The 13389-nt window shown below is 46.3% G+C and overlaps 1 protein-coding gene across 1 annotated transcript in view; it reads left to right on the forward strand.

The window, feature by feature from the left end:
- The window catches only part of T265_15315 (hypothetical protein), a gene marked incomplete at both ends in the record, with an annotated part of 26213 nt that extends 25431 nt beyond the window's left edge, over window positions 1–782 (forward strand). Inside the window, one exon of the mRNA XM_009177538.1 lies at window positions 443–782. Within this exon, the coding sequence (XP_009175802.1) occupies window positions 443–780 (338 nt within the window). The remainder of the gene's footprint in view (window positions 1–442) is intronic.
- Between the last annotated feature and the right edge of the window lie 12607 nt (window positions 783–13389).

Here is a 13389-nt window from a genome sequence, read left to right on the forward strand (position 1 = left end):
TTCCCACCCCCCCCCCCCCAAAAAAAAAAAATCATCGGTGAACGAAACTGCTGCAGCTACAACCACTGTACGACGAGTACGCGGTTATTGCAGCTGACAATGATGACATGTGTGGCGACGTGTTCCGTAAAAAAGGTAATGTATTTGCATTTCCAGCCCAACATCGCTCCCTTGTGATTAGGCTTTCGAGCCAATGACTTTGGTTGAAAACCTTAATCGTCCTGTCTAGGTGTGGGCGCCCTGGTTCGTACAACCATGACATTCACAACTAACGATGCTCTCTTATGCCGCCGTCGCGTGGTACCATCAGCCGGGTCGCCTTACTTGCTGCATACAGTTGGGCGGGTAAGCGAAAACATGCTACTGCTGACGCCTTTCTTCTTTCGCTTTCTCATACTTTTTCTCCCCCTCTCCCCACCCCATTATAACTCTCTCCTTGTAGGCCCAGCACTTAGGGCTGATGATTCCGTTCGTCTTGCATCGGTTTTGCGTACATCTGCTCGTCACATGGCACCGACGTCTTCAGGTACCTTCATATCAATCCTCAAGCCTCGACACCATGTCTATCTGGCCGCGTTCAATGTCCGCACTCTGAAGCAAGCAGGACAACAAGCTGCTCTTGCACTCACACTGGACTCGCTTGGCATTGATGTTTGCTGTGTTTCAGAAACGAGAATTCAAGATGCAAGCACAGTGATTCAGTTAACCGCCCGTCAGTCTCCACTCGCTTCCAGCTGCGCACCTCTGGTGATCCAGAGGCTGCTGCGGCGGGATGGGCCGGGGTTGGTATTGTGCTAAGTCACCGGGCGNACCTGTTGATAGTCGCCTCTGTACGGTTCGTCTGGCAACGTCTGTGAAGGAGTCTCACAAGCCGCAAGTCGATAGATGTCTGTTTATCGTGTCTGCCTACTAACTTCCGAACTAGCCTAATTCGTCTGGCCAGATGGTGTCCTCCAACGGTAGGTCGGCCACAAACTCAAATCGACCACATTGCCATTAGTAACAGTTGTCGTGAATCAATAACTGACTCAGTGGTGAACGAAATTGCGACAGCTGCAACCACTGTACGACGAGTACGCGCTTATTACATAACTGACTGCCGGTCGTTTTGGAACACATCTGTGACTCTGATGACACGCTCGTCCGGAGTCGCTTCACCCTACGTTTTCCGGGGCCGCGTAAGGTGCGGACAAATCGCCTGGCACCTGAGAGACTGGTAGATCCTGATTTTTGACGAAGTTACCAGAATCATGTTCCAAATGCTCCACCGTCAGATTTGAAATCATACTGGGGCGAAATTGCATGGTGCTGGGAATTTCGCCTGTGACACGAGCCAACCAGGCGCACCCAAGCACTGGAATCAGACCGAACGGTGGCACTGCTTAAATCCCGGAGAAATATTCCAGGTGGTCCGGAACATAATCCGGTGCGAAGAGTTATCAGACGTGAAGTGAAAGTGAGCATGCGAGCCGACTGTGAAGTGTGGTGGACACAAAAAGCTAATGAAATGGAAAGGCCCAGAAAGCCGGTAATGCCCGAAGATTATTTCAGTTGATCCGTGCGGCCGGTCCCCCGAAACCACCTGTGAGCGAAACCATCAAGCATCAGAATGGGACGACCATCTGGAATAAAGAAAAACGCCTCGACCGGTGGGCCGAATACTTCGAACAACAACTGTCGTGGCCACCAGCAGACACTCATCTAGGGCCCACAGATGAAGTAGAACCCTGGACGGTGAACGTGGAACCCTGGTGTTCAAATAGTCTGAAGAAAGCCCTGTCGATCAGGAGTACGCAGACGACATCGTTCTCATCTTCGAAGAGGAGGAGAAGGCGCAGGTATTTTTGGACGAGCTGACCAAAGTCATCTCGTCCTTTGATATACACTTTGCACCCACAAAGTGCAAGATCATGCTCGTGGACATGCAGTCACTGCACACGCCACTTACAATCCAGGGAGAGGCACTCGAAGTGATGGAGCGTTTTACGTATCTTAGAAGTTGTATTAGTTCTGATTGTGGTTTGACAGATGAGGTGAATGCACGAATCTGCAAGGCTCGGGCCGGGTTTGCCAGAGACACCTATGGCGTCAGAGTGGTTTATCCTTTTAATCTCAGGGAACGTGTCTATCAGGCTACAGTGTGGGCTGTTCTATTGTATAGTTCTGAGAATTGGTCTTTTCGAGCAGCGGACTGAGACGTCTCCATGTGTTCGGCAATCGTTGTCTCAGAACGATTGCTGGTGTGGGTTGGTGTCGGAAAATCCGCAAGGGGGCAGTTAGCGCGTTTTCGGTTGTGCCACGGGTACTTCCATTGAAGAATGTGTCCAGCACCAGAAGCTGCGTTGGTTGGGACATGTTTTACGCATGCCGAACCATCGTTTGCCGAAGAGAGTGCTGTTTTCCTTGCCCACTTTAGATTGGCGTAAACAGAGAGGTGGCCAACCCTTGACTTTGCAGAAGAGTATGGAGATCACGAGAGGCTTGGGTGCTGTCGGAGCTATTCGCCTTCCAGGATGGGGACCGCGTGATCCTCACTGCGCCTGGTTGGAGACACTACAAGATATAGCAGCCAACCGATGTCAGTGGCGTTCTTGTTGTTGCTAGTATGGAGTCCCTTCTCCATCTACCTCTATTCTTTTCTTTGCAATAAGGCTTTCAAATAAATCATGGTTGTACGGCAGTGAGGCATCGGTGTTGAACACTTATGTCATGCTGTCGATGATGTTGATTTTGGGTCCTCGGTCGGCGGCGTTGTGACCTAGCCATTGTCTGAATGCCCTGACGGTTAGTTGTGCTGCTGCGGTGCGTGTTTGAAGCGCAGCCACGTTTTGGATTCCCTTAAGCTGACTAAAAGCATGAGCACCAGTGTGAGCGATCTCCAGATAACTGGGCTTCCTCGGTACTGTGATTTATTTATTGCCCATTCCGGAGTTCTTTCCCATGTCCCAATCTTTGTTAATCTTGGTAAACTGCGGATTTCTCACTTGTGTTACTTGTTTTGGTTAGTGTGGAAGCTATGCACTCAAAGGGTGCCATCACTGAATCACTAGATATGTACTTATAGCGGAGTGACGCAATGGCCGCTGCGCGTGTTCGGTAGGAGTTTGACATACCCATACTGGATATGAGAATGAGTTTACTGGACCTCGGTCTTGAGCACTACTGCATCCACTCTTCCCAATGTAATAACCGCGTGGCTAACGATCTCTAAGAAATCCATCAACCCGATCGCTGCAGTGAGACAACAGTGAATAAGTCGGACCAAATTGAGCTGTGTTCACCATACGTGAGCACAACGTTGGCCGTGGTGAGCATCTTTCAAGAGATTTTTCTTTCATCAACAATCTAATATTTTTTATCGAAGTCGTTGTACTCCCAGGACAAAACGAAGGCCGAGTTCCCTTAAAATGATCCATTTTGGGGTAACGTTTTTCACTTATCGCCTGTTCTCGTGTGCCACAGGGAGTATACTCTGGTCATCTATCTCCCTCTATCTTTTCTCTTTTAGCACTGGTTCTCATCCAACGGGACATCGTGTTTGCTGCCAGCTTGTATCTACCAAAAGACCCCGAATAAAAAACTGTAGCTAGCGCGTTCTTTTCACATTTAGGCAGAAATGTGAGGGCTTTCGTCCCCGACCAAATTCGTTTGCATTCAGGCACAGAATCAGGACACCATGACCCCCTCAGATACAGGACTGTGTATTTTCGGTCTGCGAAAATGTTTTGCGCAGTTCGTACACTCTGTGTGCGTTGATAGCCTGTTTTTTTCGGTGTTCAGTCGATCGGTGTCGTTGGCCTGCAGTCGCATACAGGTAGGATTTATCACATAATGTGCAGACAAACAAACAAGCAGTGTCGTGTATGCGAGACCGAATGTCGCTATCATTCACGATTGCGCATTCGTGTTTGACGAGTTTCTCTGCAGTAATGTCGTAGTGGTCTGTGGATTCATGTTTATCTCGAACTCTACGTATTTTCGAATCGCTGGTTACAGTGCGTGCATTGATAACCCTCTGGTTTAGAAGAGCGGGGCCGCTTACGGCACAAGATGCTGAATTCCTCGGTAGGGTGTTCGATAGTGAATTGTTGAGCACGTGAAATTCTAGCATGTTGTGCTTTGAGTTTCTGGAATGTTTGAACCTCCTTCCACAACGTTCACAAGGAAAAGCTGGGAACATTTGGGCGTTGAGCTCAGAGGGAAACTGTCAGGACGCGCCCAGACATGAAAAAAGTACATGTGCAGAGAGTGACGCATCCCCAGGGTCACCATCGGCACGACATGTCCTGAAAGCAGGTGCGTTGGCGAAGTCCACGAAACACGGCTTAGCAGTATAAGACCAGTGGAGTGGGGCTGAAATTGTTCACGATCGGAACACCGTCATTGGCTGTACAGAACGAACAAGTGAACGACCATATTTGGCCAATTAGTCATCCTATACATTTGCGCAGAAGTTTTGTACGTTTTGTCCTGACAATACAGCCGTGTCCCGAGTTCTCTGTCTTCTCCCTATCGCGTAGTCTGGCAAGCTCAGTGCGGGCATAACCAATAGACGGCTACCCACGACACAACAGAAACCCATATTGGTTTCCACAGAGCGTGCATTTATTCAAATTTTGGGATCTTGCTTTGAAAGCAGAATGCCAGGGAGCACGCAGACATTTGTCACAGCAATTTGTATTGCTAATGGCACGTAGTACATCGTTAAACTGTTTTGACAGGTGCCCGATACGGCTGCAGTTCGTAATACCTTTGCTGTTCTTGTATTATTTGTGAGGTAGTGGATGTGGGTGGTCCGCCGGAGATCACAAGCGTGGAATGTTATCCAGTGATAACAAGAAATTTTCGCATTTTCATTGGCCTTCAATTTTGCGGCAAAGTTTTTTTGTTTTCCTGATCTGGAACAAACAAGTTATAAGCAGATAAGGAAATTAAAGAAACGTGGTGGCTGCATCTTTAGGTTTCACTTTGAATCTAGGTGATTGATGCAAGATATGAGGCCGAGATACTACCTGAATATACGCACCTGAAGTCCTTTGTTAAGTCGAGAAGACTGTCGTTGTATTCGGTATGGTTCTGTAATGACAACAAATAAACAACGGCTATTGATTGAATAGAAGTTTCAATGATTAATACATAGCAATGATTCAATACGAACGTACACTCAAGATTGTACCACAGGTTTTTGAGCAGATCCGACGTAAACATCAAGGAAAATACAGGTGAAGTTAGTAGTCCAAACAGTGTCTGAAGTGTGGAATGAGAGTCATGAAGTGTCGGTAGGTGTGAAGGAATCAACAAACGTTCACCGAACGTTACAGCACCTTTGGGGATCTTCCACCCACAATCCACAGACAGTGTACATCAATATCATTTGCTTGATTGTTTTTTCAGATGCTGTTGTATGTTGGTGGGTACATGAAAAATCCCACTGTCTTGCAGAGAGGGGTTTCCATTTGGAGTTCTGTCTTGCCTCACAGATGATATGGGAACGGTGCACTCTTCGCGACTGGCGCACGCAGCTTACACATCCAGCCGTTTGTCCTGTCTACAGCTGTCTTTCGAGCGACCATCAATAATAGCAGTGTGCAATACGATTCCCCCCATCCCAACCCAAGCAAGCATACAAGGTGACTAGCAGCTCACTGCTCCGGAAGGCGCTGGAATAGAGTTTGTGTACCTACCTGATGAGCCCCTAAAAGGGCGAAACCGGTCGTGGGCTGTCGACGGATTTTCAGCAACCTTATGAGTAGTACATTACAAAGATATACACGTATCGCGATATCTCGAATATCGTAGCGACTGAAACATGAGGCGTCCTGGTGCAGCACATTCAGTTGCCTGAGAACATCACAAACGTGAGATTCAGCTGGGTTCCAGGTGAGTCTCTCGGAAAACCAAATTAGTTTGCAAATGAGTGTATGTTCGCTAAAGAAGCTAGTGAATTTTGAGCACCGCTCATCTACTCACTAAAACTGTTCTGACACTTGAACAAAATATCAGCCGGGCAACAAAACCATCTTTCAACTAGCCTGATGAATCACCCGCGAGACTGAAGTCGAACGAACACCATATGGCTTTTACTCATCAGCATGACAGAATTTGTTGGCGGTGCTATGGAGCTTGGGTAGCTGTAGTGTGGAGTCTTACTCTGTTCGTTGAGCTTTGCAGATGGATTGGAAACGCCTCATTGAGTTGAGGTCGACTTTGCCAGCTAGTTTCGTGACCCACCCAAATCGCGACGAACAGACCAACAATCGTAGGGCTTGTTGGCGGAAATATTTCACATAAATTCAAAAGTATGATTGAACACTGTCGGGTCCCTTGATAAGCGATGTTTCGACATCTGACCGAGAGGGCCCAACGACCAATCCACGTCCCGAATAATAAACCACACACGTTTTGGGGAACCTAAGAGCTTACACATCCGCTCATTACCGAGCACATCGGTCGCAGATTCGTGCTTTTGATCACTGGACAAATTCTAAGCATGCTAAACTGTTTTGGTTTGCCAAATTACTGTAAACTTCGTCAAATCGCTAATGAGCATCAATGTGAACGTCGTAGCACAACTGTCCCGCATGAAAGGAACAAATTGTGGAAAAATCCCGAGACTCTGAATCGGGACCACATAAGGCGCCCGTAAATGCTCACACTCATTCGAACCCTCGTCTGAGGTGAATAACCCGGACTTGAGCCCCCAAAATTCCAGGGATACTGCACCGGTGCATGTTCGAAGCACCTGCATTATCGTGGCCGACCGGACGGCCGTACCTAAGCATGGGCAGTGTGATAATTCCAAAATCGTTTTACTTACAAATCATCGATTGTTACTTTGGTACTCTCACAATTTCCCTTTTCTCTTGTGTTACACTCTGTGGCAGTGAAGGCCATGGCTTGCTCCGCACTCCCAACCTCGAACATCATAAAAACTCTACTGTCGAGTGACCACGCTATTGTGAGTTACATTTCCCATAACACTCCTCGGTAATTCTGTGGAAACGGTTGTATTACAAACTTAAATCTTGGGGTTTTCATTGGTTAGTGTGTCCACCAATCAGGTTTGGTTGTCTATAAAGCTTCTGACTGCCGCCAAGTACAAACCTAAGCATGATCAGAATAAACAAAACCTCAGTGTCACCGTGACTATTATTGGTAGCGATGCAAAATCAGAAAATTGGTCGAAGGTTGTGTGAAACCACGCTCTGTTCTTCATGGCTTCACCGACGTTAGTTTTGTTGGATCATTCTTCAGCATGAGTATGAGTATTTCCCACCTGGGAGTGGGAAATGGTCAAAACACAGACTCCGCAGCGAAATTTTTCAGTCGGGAATTACCGCAGATTTGTAGACGCCATAAAGTGTCTGCATGCATCGCTGATTTCCGTTGCTGTGTTCAACATCGTCCGTTTGTTGTCGGTGTAGGCTTAGGTAGAGAGGAGTCCGTTGAAAAGTTACCCTCTTCAAGATTGCATTGGTCACTCAATGATGATGACTTGCAATGTATTTCAAATGACTGAGTGAATTTTCCTAAAGGAAGCTACTCACAAGGTTGCTGAAGACTTTTCGACAGCCCACAGCAACCTTGTGAGTAGTACCCTTCATGAAAATATACTGCGACATCTCGAATATCGTGCCAACTGAATCATGAGGCGGCATGTGTGCAACACATTCAGTTGTAGAACATCATAAACGAGAGATTCATTTGAGTCTCCCGTGGAAACCAAATTACTTTGCAAATGAGTGTATTTCTCGACTTAGTGAATTATTCTCACGCCTATTTTCTGAAACGACATTTAGAAACTGACCGGTCTTTTCTAAAATATTCAAGTTCCTGTCCAACATTTAGTTCCAGGTTTATTAACGGTGTACATGAGTAGAGCCCATTTTGCTCCGACGCCTTTCTGGTCCGTTCCCATGAACTTGCGTTCCTTTTTTGTTCTTGCCTGGCCCAGTATGTTGGGGAATTGTTGCAACGAAATTCGTGTCCTTCTCCATCTTTGTGTGCGGCGATGAGCGGGAATTGTCGCGTATCCTAATAGCGACCTTGTGTTCGTTGACTCTGATAGTATCACGTAGTTTTTCGCAATCGTTCCATTGATTTTTTAAAATTACACTTGTCTTCCCCATTGCATTAAGTTTTTTTTAATAGTGCTCCTCACAGCGTATCAATCTCATGCTGTCGAAGTATCTTTGTGGTCATCTCCGAGATATTTTTGATGTATGGCAGTGTGATTCTTTTACTTGTGCTTCCGGTTGTCCAGTCAGTTGAATTGCATTTTCTCAGAGATCTCCAGATGAAATTCCTTGGGTAACCGTTTCTTTGAAAGATTTTGAACAATCGTTTCTCCTCTTTTGCCTTTGATTCACACTGTGTTGCAGTGTGCTTCAATTCGCTTTAATGGTGTCCGAATGCCGAATTTAATGGCAACATATCCCGTCTAAGCGCCAACTAATCACACCGCAAATCAAGTGCTCGAGGCAGGACGCCTAGAAGTTCAACCTACCACTGGCCAGGAGTTCGTGGGCTGAAAAATTCTGGGAGTTTTATGATTTTGCATTCCCAGTGATTCTCAACAAGGTTGAAAGAGTTGCACACAGGTTCTCGGGCTTTTCACAAAACATTGGCTGCATTTACAGGAAGAAATTTCAAAAGAAATGATCGCAACATCTCACATTACGATGATAGATAAAGTACTCTCTAGTATGGGCTTTTTTTTCGGGACACAGCCTTAACTGTCCGGTAAAACTTTCTGCGGACTTCACTGGCATTAGCTTGGGAAATTTCGGATCTGCGTCATCAGACGAAACGTCATTTTGACGTCTTGAGCAACTGAATTCAAATTACCGAGCTACGTTGACTTCTCGGTGGACGGGTGATTCAAGACCAACTGTCTAAGACGGTTATTGTGATACTGTTATTTCCAGTATTGTCTCTTGTGTAATTTGGGGTACCGTTTTGTTTCTGCAAACCTTGAATCCCCCAATCAGTGAGTTCCATTGGGGTACCGTTTTGTTTCTGCAAACCTTAAATCCCCCAGTTCAGCCAAGCGTCTTGCAGACTTGTGTCACTTGTCATGGCTCATTGATGGTGTTCATTTTTGTGATCGGTCGGCTGCGTATCCCAACGTTGCTCTCAATGAAACATGCCAACATAGTGTGCATCGAAATATCTGAAGTGCCATGACTGGTGGACCCGGTTTTCTGAAAGCAGATCACCACATGAAGTTTCAGCACTCTGAACCGAATTCCAATAAATGATTTTCTAACGTTTCCGGGCCAGGCTATGCGTGTCTTTGCGTGCAGAACACCGTCGGCGCTTTGTTACTCACGCACGGCAACGGCGCCAGCTCAAGGGTGCACTAGGGATACTTCCAGGTTGCACAAGCCCAAACAAGTGCAGTTGAGATGCAAGTGCTGGGTTCGAATCAGTATGATCGCACATGATCCACTGAGGTACTTGGGTTTGTTTACAGCTGGAACTCACTGAATGAGTTTCAAGATGGTTCAGTCGCGGTCCCAACAAAAATGTTCACTCCGCTTGCGCGTTGCGCACAGTTTACTATGCGACTCTAATGCTACCCTTCCGTTTAATTAATCCTCCGAGCAATTTCACACCAGCAATTACATTTTATTTTTGTCTGCCTCACAATCACGCGTCAACTTCGTGCCAATGAATACGACCTTCGGCCGACAACAGGTTCCGTGAACCCGTTGAGGGATCAATGTGATTTCATATTGCTGTTTTTTACGGTCCGCTAGATGTTTATAAGAACAGAACTCGGCCAATCGACATACAACACTCCACACACAACACAGTGCATGCGCGCACGGAGCAAGCAGTCAGCCAAACTCCAAAAGTCCACGGACAAGCAAGGAACACGTGTAGTAGCTATATCTGCGAAGAAAACACGTTCCCGCCTCCTCCAGACTTTCACAAACGATAAATTCTTCGTTTGATTTTTTTGTGTTGCGTCTTACCACTGTCAACCGTGGTATAAACTGTTATTAGTGCATATACCTTCTGAATTATATTGTGGCTACCATCACCTGTGCACTGATAACTCCTCCGGATATGGGTCTAACTTCCCCACCCGTGTGTTGAACAAGTGTGAGTTAATAACTTTCAATATAATATAGCATATTGTAATCAGATGCATTTAGTGACATTTATTGACCATCTCATATAAATATGATAGACACATTGAAGGTGTCACTTAGAACCTTCGATTTTCACAGCAACGACATTCTGCATTTCGGTGGTTTCATCTGTTACTGCTCTACTGGAGCCCGGAAACTGGTTATTTGGTCGCTAACCATGACAGATTTGTTAAATGAAATGATCACAATAGGTATACGTATGAGCAAGATTTACTCATTGTGTTGTTGCCAGTGCGGGTTCAGGTTTCGTGTCTCCTTTGCTATTGTAACAGCTACACGTAGTTCCGGACTGTCCGCGAGTGGGACGCCGTAATTCCTGAGCAGCCAAACTCCCAGCTGCTCGACGTGCGTAGCTCAATTGAGCTGTGTCGTGTTGCTGTGCGGCTTTCTTATTGTGAGTGTCAGCACTCGACTTGTTGCTACACTTATCATACGGTAGACAGTCAATGTCAGATGAGTCACCCTTGTGTGTCGTATTTGTGAGTGTGGGAAAGAAGGCGAATCCTGTGATCCAGGGAGCGACTTTGAGCTGTGTAGTCAAATGAGTCACGATGGTGTGGCGTGATTTGTGAGTGAGAGAAAAGACAGGTCTTGTGATCTAGTGAGTGGCGTTGAGCTATACAGTCATGTATGTGAGTGAGGAGACGGCTACGCATCCTTATTCGGAACCTTAGTTGTAGAACTTGTAGAATTCGTATCCAGTTTCCGTTGTTGCTGGTGCAGCTGAAGTGCGAAAGCGTATGCGTACGATTGTCACAGCGTGCAAATAAACGACACAGTGCCTCCGTAGTTTGGGATTACGTTCGGACCCAAACCGTGCACCTATGGTTGGCTGCATCGTGTATCAGATAGCCTGAGTGATATAAGAATTTAGGTCGAAGCACCGATTACACATCACGAATTGGCACTCTGACGATTGAGCTAACTGACACTGACTATGAAGTTTGAAGTGCGGCAGGACGTTGAATGACCCTCAAGGATCTTTTCCAGATAAGCCCCGCCAAAAATTAACCCCGTCCATCCAAAAAGACTAGAGAAAAGAGGATATGAAATTTGTACTTTTAGTTTTTGTTGAAGAGAGTGACATCGGGACGTCATTAATAATTTGCATGAGAAGGTCCGTTTTTCAATACCTTTGCCTCCAAACGAACTCACACCAGTAGCTGTGTGCCGCATTGGCGTTTATTCTGCATCTTGTAGACGTGACAAAGAGATCCGATGGTTTGTATATGAGCTCCAGTCGTTGGATCAACAAAGTTTTCGTTATGACTGAATGCTTCATGAGTACAATTCATGTCAATCATCACCCGGGCCGCCGATAACTGTTGATGTCTGCAAAAGCCACCAGGCGCAAAGAAGAAAGTTCTTCCAGTCAACAGCGGTCGTGTGGCTAATAGATAATTCCTGTAAGCAGAATTTGATTTTCGCCAAATCTTTGGACCAGCAATAAATGAATAGAATTGCTGTCTTAAACCCCATCGTGGACCACTCCAGCCAAGTTCCCTTTCGAAGACTGATTTCTTGCCGACATTGTCGGGCATTACATCTGCACCCGTCAGAGACAGTTGAAAGTGTCATGTGGTGGCCATCGTTACATAAACGTAACTGATGGATCACTCCGTGGCTTTGCAAAAACCAATTGCCGTCTGGTTGTCATGCACCTTTTTGTATTAGTGGTGGGTCTTATCTTGAAAAGATCCTCCTTCGATATACACCACACAATTTTGAGTTGAATGAAGACTGGCTATGTGCTCCTGCGTGTTTCTAGAAAATGTTTGACACCAAATGCGTTCGAGCATATGGGACATGTAGTTTTCCCGCAGACCGTGCATGCGCTAGCTTTCAGAAGTGGATTGGTTCGTGACGCTCTCAATGGTGTTGCGTTCATTGGAAGGCTGCTGTCAACAGCCAGTAAGAAATCCGCTTCGATCACACGTATTCATTACTGCGTCCATCCATGCCACCTTCGTGTACGGATTTTACACTTTATCTGCAACCAACATTTTACAAGCAAGTTAGATGATAGATTTTGAATACCAAAAGCGCAGTCATTTCCTCGGTCCATCTTCAAGGACTCCCTTGTATGATCCCTTTTGTATAGATTTTTACAAACCAACTAAGCATTTGTTACTGAGCCCCATCCCAACGAGTTCAGCCCCAGTTTATCCTCGCAATTTAAGTCAATAGTCATCCTATTTATTCAGTGTCAATCGATCCAGCGTCACCTAGAAGCTAATGTGCTATGGTAAACCTAGTTAAGGAATGTGAAGACGCTCATTGAGACAGGCCTGGTTTGGTCAAGTGCACTAGACGATCAAGCGCCTATCCGGACCAGGGTTCACGGTAATAAGAAGGCATTAAGGGACTGTGGTCCGCAACAGGGAACAGTTTTCCTGTTGTCGAACAGGTTATTTCACCTTTAGCGATTGAACCATCCATCGACGCGATTCAAGAGTTGCGCAAAGTGTCCGACCTGCACTGAATAAAGCATTTGTCCAAAGCCAGTTTCAGTTAACCAGTGAGTGAAAGCTGCCGAGTATAGGTTTAAATCTGTTGTTTGCGTATATTTGCCTCCGCCGGGGTTGACTTGGAAAGCCTTGACTTGCCTATTTCTTGTCCGTGGTAAGTACCAAGAAACAAAAATAATGAGGGTGAATTGGTTTGCACAGTTTTGGACGGCGCATGACTTGACGAAACGGCTAACCTCAAAGATTGATTCCCAGAATTATGTCGTTCATTCAACCGAACTTATCAGCACACAACTGAAGGTAAACCCCTAGTCACCCTTCATCTGGAACAGTCTACTGTCATGTTCTCTGCGCATTTAAGGTGCTTCCCCGTTACCCCATTCGCTGTTGGTACCAGTGTTCCTTTCTCTAAGATGAAGCTGCTCCACAACTGCGACTGCGTTGGCACCTTATGCTGCTTGGATAATTCTTGGGATATCTAACGCTTTTCCACTCTTCGGTCAAGCAAGAGCGAGATTGCACAAGTGGTTAGAGCGCGAATTTACTGACCGGAAGATACGTGGTTCGAATCCGACCTCTGCCTCTCGACTTCCCCTGTCTAGGCTTCGGCAACCTGGCAGTACCCCAGCCCTTGTACAACCTTCGGGTAGCATGGCAGGTAGGCACCAGAAGGGTGTTACGGCTGAACAGTTTTTTTTAAACGGTCAAGCAACGTGACGAATTTTATGTGCATCGTTTCGCTCGGATGTTTGTGCATGAGG

This window comes from Opisthorchis viverrini, assembly GCF_000715545.1.
Source record: "Opisthorchis viverrini unplaced genomic scaffold opera_v5_432, whole genome shotgun sequence".
Classification (NCBI taxonomy): domain Eukaryota; kingdom Metazoa; phylum Platyhelminthes; class Trematoda; order Opisthorchiida; family Opisthorchiidae; genus Opisthorchis; species Opisthorchis viverrini.